Here is a 9070-nt window from a genome sequence, read left to right on the forward strand (position 1 = left end):
CTTTGAGTCTCAATAGATTGAAGTATCCTATTGATTTGGGTCAAGTGGATCCTACTCAACCTATTGACTTACTCAGCTGGTCAGTGGAAGAGGTGTGACCATCCAGCCACCTAAAAGGGATTATGGTGTCCAGCTGGTAGAGGAGGGTGCTGACACCTTTAAGGCAAAAGTTAATATTGAAGTGCAGTTGGCTTCAGAACTAGCCATTGCTGCAACTGAGAAAAACGGTGGTGTTGTTACTACGGCCTTCTATGACCCAAGAAGTCTAGAAATTCTGTGTAAACCCATTCCATTCTTTCTGCACGGACAACCCATTCCAAAACGAATGCTTCCGCCTGAAGCACTGGTACCGTATTATACTGATGCAAAGAATTGTGTTTACCTGGCCGATCCTGCCAAATTTCCTGAAGCAAGACTTGAACTTGCCAAGAAGTATGGCTATATTTTACCTGATATCACTAAAGATGAACTCTTCAAAATGCTTAGTACTTGAAAGGACCCAAGGCAGATTTTCTTTGGTCTTGCCCCGGATGGGTGGTGAATATGGCAGATAAGAAAATCCTCAAACCTACAGATGAAAATCTCAAGTATTACAGCTCATGAATTCCCTTCCAAGAAAGCAGAGTTGTAAAAGAGTTCTGGAAAAAAACAGACATGCTTACTTCTCATCATCTTGTCTTGATTTATGGTTCTCTAGATGTTGATGTTAATTTTCCATGTAGCCCTATATCCATTTTTATCTAAAATTGAAATAAAAAATGGAATAAGCAAGGGCTGTATAGGGGAACTGAATCTGTGCGGGTTTTTTCTCACTTAAAAAAACAGACTCCCTGGTTTTCTGCCAGAGGAAGATGGTAACTTTTAGGGTATTTCTTGTTCGTTTTCTCATAATCTTTTCGTCCAGGTCTTGTGTTATCATTGTTGCAAATCAGAATGAATGTGCAGGTGGAATGGAATTGACTTTTTTTTAAAGATATTTATTTATTAGAGATAATGAGAGCAAAAGAGGTCACAGAGGGAGAGGGAGAAGCAGACTGGCCACTGAGCGGGGAGCCCGATGTGGGGCTCGGTCCCGGGACCTTGAGATCATGACCTGAGCTGAAGGCAGACGCTCAACCGAGTGAGCCACCCAAGCATCCCTGGAATGGGATTAATTGCTAAGCCTGCTCAGTCAAGTTTAAAGCAGTTACTAATGGTGGCCCATCTTAATAGCCTCAAGGAAGCTCTGCTATCCAGTGTCAAGGTGGAAAGCCTTCAACTCTGGATTATTAAGATATGGGATTTGAGCTTAAGGTTTAAACACAGTAAATAAGTAGTACAGTATTTACTAGAAAAACTAAAGCAAAAATTCCAAGTGAATTCATTTTCTCAACTCATCTGATAAGAGTAGACAATAACAATTAAGCCATTAACCATTTTCTTGAAGAAGTGTTCTAATTCTAACTGATATTTTACTTATTTCATAGATATTGGAGACCTTTGTTTTTCAGTCATTTTAAATGATTTTTGAAAAATTGTTAAGTGATTATATAAGCCATAAAAACAACTGGTAATGTGAAAATTTAACTCAGTTAATGTAAAAGGTTCAGCGTTCAGCTTCTTTAGCTTTGCAAAGATGTGTTGTACCTGAACCATACAAAAGCTCACTTTATCCTGCTGCAATTAAATCTCGAATAAGTCATGATAATTTTTCCACAGGAAAAATAAATTATTCTTGGCTATTTATTTTTTAAAATAAAAAATTTAAAAGCCTAAATAAATAAATAATTAAATCAAACAGTCCCCTCTGTGAAATACAGTGTGTTTATGAGCTCTGATCTCCCCGTGGTGCTGTGGTCCCTTTGCTCTCCACCTGCCAGGTGTCCAGGGCCCCTGAGAGGCCAGTGCATCTGTTCTCTGGGGCTCCTCCTGGACCCCTCCCCACCAAGGAGGCCAGGGACCCCAGGGCCTTAGCATTCTGAAAGAGGAATTTCCTCATAAGCCGTAGCTGAACCCAAGAATACTGCCCTACTCAGAGTTCTCAGCATGGGCTTCAGAATCCAATGGCTGGGGCTCTACCCACCTCTTTCTCCCTTCTGACCATGGGGAACAAACCAAACTTCTAGAGAACATTCTCTGTGGTCTGCTGGGAGCTCCCAGTCTTTACCATGCATGTGTCCATTAGCTCTCCACTGGAAACGAGCAGCTGAGAGACCATGGAGTAAACCACCATGAACCACAGACTAAACCACCACAGACCACAGACTAAACCAGTTTGAACCATGGACTAAAACACCACAGACCACAGACTAAACCACCTTGAACCACGGACTAAACCACCACAGACCACAGACTAAACTACCATGAACCATGAACTAAACTACCACAAACCACGGACTAAACCAGTTTGAACCATGGACTAAACCACCATAGACCACAGAGTAAACCACCACAGACCACAGACGAAACCACCACAGACCATGGACTAAACCACCACGAACTATAGACTAAACCACCACGGACCACAGAGAAAACTGCTGTGAATCATGAGGAAAACGTCTGGTGGGCAGGGCCTCCCTGGGGCAGCTCTGCTCACACAGGTGGCCCCATCAGGAAAGCAGACAAGACACTGCTTGGTCATAGGATGCAGCCACACCTCTGCTTCCGTCTTTGTTCGCACACGTCGTGACACTGAGCCCCTCCTGTGTGTCCTGACCAGGTGACCGCCAGGAGCAGGGGAGGTGGGTTCCCTTTAAGGTCTTTCAGTGAACGGCTCAAAACAGCCCCCACCTGCGAGCCCCTCCCTGCTATTACACGGTGGGTTCTTCGCTGCCGTGACAGCGCTTCAAGCACTCCCTTTCCCTCTCTGTTGGTCATGGAGTCAGAGCATCAGTTCCCCCCTCCCCCCAGGAGACACAGGGAGCCCCCCAGTCAGTCATCTCCTCGAAATCTGATTGTTGGTGTGTATGTCGTTTTATGATCCTGCACACGCTGGTGATAGAGGCCGATGAGACACGGGGAGGAAAGCCCAGGCTCCCCCCCGGGGGCACAGAAGGAGCATCTGTGCTCGGACAACGGCGGCTGAGGATGGAATGGGGCGGTCCAGCTCGCCCGCCCCGCGGCTGACAAGGAAGGACACTACCACGCCCCATGCCCTACAAGGGGCACATCTTCCGAGGAGACGCATCATGACCTACAAGAGCAGGACGCCCGCCCGACGCCGCCCGGAGCTTAGGACCCAGACTCAGAAGACCCCCCAGTAGCTGCCCGCCTCCAAGGACCGAGTCAGGCTGGCGCTTGGGGTGCACCCGGTCCTCACAACCAAGCTTGTGCGAGGCATCAGATGGGAGCAGGCGCCCTGACAGGACTGGGGGCCCAGCGCTTGGGGGCACACCCCCCCACCCCGGAGTGGAAGAGTGACAACTGGGCCGATCCAGCCTGCACTCAGGTCCGCGTTTCTGCACTGGGGTTTGTCCCCAAAGGTGGCCCACCAGCCATGGACCCAGCCTCCCTACAGCTGTGGGTCTCACACTCTGGGCTCCACAAACTAAAGGGATGAGAAACAGAGCAGAACCCTCAGGACACAGGCCACGGTCGAGGAACACGGTCCTCACTGTGGTGGGGACCAAGGGGGATGCCTGGAGGCAGACGTGGGTGATGCTCCAGGGAAGGTGGAGCTGCTGAGTGTCGCTGCCGGGGTGGCAGGGAGGGCTGTGCCCAGTGACGTGTGATGACCTGTCCTCAGGGGTGAGCGCTACGGGGCTTGTGGGCAAACACTCTCATTTCTTGACCCTTGGGGTCATTCCTCCCATGTCACAGAGGCAGAGAAGACGCTCTTGAGCCAGGCCTCACCCTCTTGAGGACAGGGTGCTTGGGGGCGCCTCACACCCGTCAACCCCATGGGCCCAGGACCTGGTGCCCACTCAGGACCTGCTGAGTGGCTACCTGGCCGACGCTTCCTGGGAAGGGGCAGGCGTCCCTTGGCATAGCCTTGCGGAGACTTCGGGTAGACTCCTGGGTCGGGTACCCTCTGAGAATTCGAAGGCCCCACCTACACCAGGGAGCTCAGCCGCTAGGCTCATTTTCAAGGTGAGTGGAGACAGCACCAGACCAGGAGGCCTGTGCACACTCAGCTCACGCCCAGCCGGCCCTCCCCTGGCTGGCGGCAGGTGACAGCCTTCCTTCGCATGCTGTGCCCCGTGTCCTGGGCTCCAGAGAGCCTCCCGCACCTGCTCCCAGCCCCTCGTGCTGCTGGACTGGGGAGGCCTCTCTGGACCTCACGGACACCCCACGGCACCAGCTGGGCTGGCGTGTGGGCTCCGCCAAGCTATATATGGAGCTGTGCGGAGACAGAGAAGCCAAGCCCAGGACTGGAGGCAAGTACCACCCCGGGAACGAGGTCTCAGCCCCGCCAAACAGCCCCCTCCCCACAAGAGCCCCCAGGCCCGAGTGTCCTCCTGGGTTGGCCCTATGAAGTGGCCACTGCTGTGAGTAAGGCTGGAGGGCAAGCTCCCACAGTTCCCCCTAAAGAACTGCTCACAGGCCCCAGGCGGCTGGCCAGGACTCTGAAGTGAACTTCTGCGGTACCCGGGCTTGGGTCAGAAAAGGCGCAAGGTCAGGACGACACCAAAGGCCAGGTCACCAGGGCCACATGGAGCAAAGGAGACCAGAAATGTGGAGGGGCCTGGAGTCGTCTGCCAGGCTTCCCTCACACTGTCCCCAAGACCCTCGCCATGCCGGCTCTGGTAACTTGTAACTGAACTGGGTCCCCCGTTCCCTCCACCTGAGCCCCCATTCGTGTCCCGTCTGACCAGGGCTGTCCTGGGTGACTGCTGCCCATGGCGGGAGCGCACCGGCGTCCCCTGGGTGACGCTGGGCCTACCTGGAGAGGCAGAGGGTGAGACGAGCAGGTGGGGAGGGTCGCAGGCGCCGGGCAGAAGCCCGCGTAGGCCAGGACCTGCTGGGCGGGGTTGTAGAGGATCTGAGGCGGAGTGGACGGGCCGTAGGCCAGCTGGGACGGGGGGACCTGTCACGAGAAGGGACACACGTCAGCCAGCCACCTGGGCTGCAAGCTGATGGCCTGCGGAGCCCTGTCCTCCCGCCGCCCTCCTTTGACGCCTCTCGGGCCAGAACTAAACCCCTCAAAGCAGGGCTTATTTTTGTTTTTTATTTTTCTCTTTGTCTCAGGGACTCGCCAACATGCCGGGTTAGGCCAGGATCTCTTTGGTGTTTTGTTTGAAAAAGCAAGAAAACTGCTGGTTCTGTGGTGACTGGGTGGCTCAGTAGGTTAAGTGTCCGTCCCTGGATTTCGGCTCAGGTCATGATCGTGGGAGTGTGGGATCAAGCCCCCCATCAGGCTCCACGCTCGGTGGGAAGTGTGCTTGGGATTGTCTCCCTCTGCCCCTCCCCCCCAAAATAAATAAATAAGTCTTAAAACCCCACCACTGGTTCCTCCCCCCCAGGGGCATCTGTTACGGGGCGTCTCTCAGCCCGGGTGTGGCAGTAGGGGGTCTGACTGCCCACGTGTGCTGTCCAGACACCACAGCACAGGGCTGCGCCCCCTGGTTGCAGGGATTTCTGGAGAAGTGCACATAACACCAAAGCACCCAACCCCTCTGGGCCCCGCTCTTGTGAGCTCACCAAGTGACTCCAGGACTTGGGCCTTCCGCCTGTCGCCCCCAGAGGGGGCTGTGGGCTGGAGCCCTCCCCAGAGGGAGGCTTGGGGGCTTCCAGACTGAGGTTCCTCCCTGCACGGACAGACCTGGATTCCCCCCCCACCGACACCACGGGGCAGGCCCTGCCACGTCGGGGAGGGGCTTCGGTAGCAGAGAGGGAGTATCTGAAAACTCGTAGCCGCCCACTGAGGGTAAGTGGAGGCAGGGTCCTGAGCGGTGGGGATGGGAGGGGACCAGCGGGGGTGGGCAGCAAAGGAAGCAGAGAACACACCCACATCTGCCCACACCAGCACACCCTCGGAGGGAGGGGCTCTGCTAATGCACCTGTCACCTCCTGGCCCCCCCGCACCGGGCTGCCTCTGCACACCCCAAGAGTCAACTAAGGACTCTAAGAAAGAACGGGAACCTGGGGGCCCACAACTCGCCGGCTGTGTTCATGACCACACCCTGCCGAGCACCTACTGTGTGCGCTGGGCTGAGCTACGAGCTATCCTGGGGGACTAGAGCCATGCACACGGAGGGGTGTGCAGAGCATCTTGAGACCTGAGACCGGATTTGTGGGGGAGCATCCCTCAGGCTGCATCCCGCAACCTGGGGGTTGGGCCATGCAGGGCTGGTGGCAGGGTGTTGTGGGCTGGAGAGGGCCCTGCTGGGCCTGACTCTGTGTTTGTGCCATTTTGGGGTTTGGAGGATGAGCAGGGTTGGGGTCTCCCATGAGAGAGCAAAACGTGTCGGCTTGGGCAGCCCCGCTCTGCTGGGGACGCTGGGAGCCCAGCCTGGCTCAGGCCTCTCTCCCTACACCTGCCCATCTGGCCCTGACTTGCCCAGGGCCCAGCCGCGTGCCTGAGGACTCGCCGCCCACATTTCTCAAGGTACCTTCCCCACACAGACTGGGTTAAACGCACTGCCACGTTCCCGAGGCCACGCCGCCCCCGGAGACCCTCCTGCAGACCCCAGTCCTCACACTCTGCCTCCCTGCACCCTCCTCGGGCAAGCATCTGGCGGCAGCCTTGGGGGCCTAAAGATAATCTTTAAATTATAAAATCCATTAAACTTACAAGACTACTCAGTAGGTGTAAATTTTTAAGGAATAACCTTCCTTCTTTCTTACAGTACCCCAGAGCTTTGATATGGCTCTGTGGCCTTTGCTGACTGGTGGCCCTTCTGGACGTCGCTTCATTCTGAACCATCCAGCAATTTTACTGTGGACTTGGCTCCTAAAATTGGCCAATGACCAAGGTCTCCAGAGCACTCGGGAAGCGCCAGCCCGACGCCAGTTTGGGTGTGGCCTGTGGGGGCCTGGTGGGCATGTGTGGTCACACTGGCCTTTCCCAACTCAAGTGGGTGCCGTGCGCTCTCCGGCGTCGGCGACCGGCTTCAGGAGGCGTTGTGTGTGCTGCGCGGGAAGTCTAGAACAAGCAGGTGCAGGGAGAAGACAGGACAAGGGTGAGCTGCTCCCGGCGCAGACGTACAGAGAGAAGCTGGGAGGGCGCTGCCCGCGGGGAGGCTCAGCGGGAGCCGCGGCTGGCAGCCCCCGCCTCTGCCAGGCGCCCAGCCCTAAAGCCCCCGTTCACGGGTTCACACGTCGGGATCACCTCTAATTTGGGCAAATGCGGACTGAAGCCCTGGCTCCAGGACAGGAGGCTCGGGGGTTCCCTGTGCAGCGGGGGTAAGGGGGTGGGGTGAACAGACGGTGGGGGGCAGGTCAGTCGCTCCTCCCGCGTCCCCAGCGGTTTGGGGCAGCCCGCGCCTCAGAGGAACCGCTCGTGTGAACAGCCGGTGAAGGCTTGCCGGGTCGCCAACACCCTGCGGGCTGTCTTCACGAGCCTCTACTCCCCCATTTGTAGGTGAGGATAAGGAGGCCCACCCTGCCCGCCCCGGCGGACGTGGGCCCCGAGCCCCGACCCGTCTGGAGGGCCAGCACCCGGGCCCGACTCACCATGTCCTTGAAGGCCCCCAGGACAGCTGCCGTGAGGATGCCCAGGAGCACGCCCAGCACGTTCAGCACCGCCGAGGCCCAGAGCAGCCGATAGAGGTGAAGCACGTCCTGACAGCCGCGCACGCCCACGAACTCATAGTAGGTGAGCGGGGGCTCCGTGCTGCCCGAGGAGAGGCAACTGTCACCCACGCCGGCAAGGGGGTGACAGGCCAGCCGGGCAGGGCGCAGCATGCGGGCGCTCGAGCCGTGCACCGAATCTGGTGAGCTGTGGTCTCGGCTGTGAAGACCCCGCGGGCCTTGTTGGTGTGGGGGAGGCCACCCCCCAGGAACCAGCCCAGATGCACCCTGGGGCCCTGGGGGCGAGGCTGTCCGCAGGGCGTCTGGAAATCCCTCTGGGGAAAGAGCCCAGGCCTCTGAGCAGGAAGAACCGCCCAGGCCCGCTCCCCAAACCCAGGCCCAGGCAGAAGGGTGATGACTGAGTCCCCTCAGAGCAAGCAGGACTCGTGGCTGAGCCATGAACACGGGAGGGCGAGCCCCCTCATCCCAGCCCTCCCAACACGGGCCTGCGGGGGCAGCCGTGATGCACACGCATGCTGCTTCTCCCGTCTGGGCTTGGAAGTGGGATGGAGCTCTTGTTTGGGGGAGGCCCCCACAGCACTGTGAGGCTGCCTGCAGCCTGGGCAGGTCCTCCCAGCCCATGTCAGAGAAGCGAGCCCTCCGCTGTCCACGGAGGACGGGAGAGGAGCATTCCAGAGCCGGCCAGGCCCGGGGAAGGGAGCCCCGCCGCCGCCGCCGCCCCAGGCAGGCCCCAGCCAACCCGGGAGACGTCCCTGAGAAACCGGACGCTCACATCCAGCTCACAGCTTCTACAGAGCCACGACGAGGGGCCCGAGGCCACGGCCTCCCCCAACCCGCACCACCTCGCCGAGCCTCGGTCTCTCCCCACACCCCTTCCCCACAGGGGAGGCGGCGGCGTGCGGGCCCAGGGCCGGGGGGCTGGGAGCAGGGGCCGCCCTCACCTCCGGCAGCTGTAGAGCTCACAACAGTAGCAGGTGCTGCTCTTCACCTTCAGCTGACACGGGCCGCTCGAGGGGTGGCAGGTGACCTGCACGCAGAGAGACCTCGTCCCAGTGGGCAGGGCTGCCCGCCCCGGGAGCCACGGCGCACAGGGCAGTCAGGCAGCTCCTCTTGCTGAGCCTTGTCTCCCGAACTGCCCTTCCCCCACCCATTCCAGGTGTAGTGATTTTGCGGAGTGGCAGGGCCCTCCCTGCTGGAGGGGTTCAAGGGCCCTGCTTGGCCAAGCCAGGGGCTCCAGGCAGCCACTGTTCGGTGGACAAGGAGAAGGAGAGGGTTCCAGGCACCGAGCCTGCAGGCAGGGACAGCTCCAGGAGGGGACAGGTGGGACAGCTCCCAGGAGGGGACAGGTGGGGATGCCTCCAGGAGGGGACAGGTGGGACAGCTCCAGGAGGGGACAGGT

At 57.9% G+C, this 9070-nt stretch overlaps 1 protein-coding gene and 1 pseudogene across 1 annotated transcript in view; one reads left to right on the forward strand and one right to left on the reverse strand.

Annotated features, from left to right (window-relative positions):
* Positions 1–1013, forward strand: part of LOC118009626 — a 5369-nt pseudogene extending 4356 nt beyond the window's left edge.
* Positions 1014–1055: 42 nt separating this feature from the next.
* The window catches only part of TMEM255B (transmembrane protein 255B), a gene marked incomplete at its 3' end in the record, with an annotated part of 33211 nt that continues 25196 nt past the window's right edge, over positions 1056–9070 (reverse strand). The window contains exons 6-9 of the mRNA XM_035003778.1: positions 8613–8698; positions 7594–7753; positions 4862–5005; positions 1056–1103 (exon numbers count right to left, since the gene is read on the reverse strand). Of these exons, the coding sequence (XP_034859669.1) occupies positions 1056–1103; positions 4862–5005; positions 7594–7753; positions 8613–8698 (438 nt within the window). The remainder of the gene's footprint in view (positions 1104–4861; positions 5006–7593; positions 7754–8612; positions 8699–9070) is intronic.

This window comes from Mirounga leonina, unplaced genomic scaffold (genome assembly GCF_011800145.1).
Source record: "Mirounga leonina isolate KUSES-001 unplaced genomic scaffold, KU_Mleo_1.0 Mir_127, whole genome shotgun sequence".
Classification (NCBI taxonomy): domain Eukaryota; kingdom Metazoa; phylum Chordata; class Mammalia; order Carnivora; family Phocidae; genus Mirounga; species Mirounga leonina.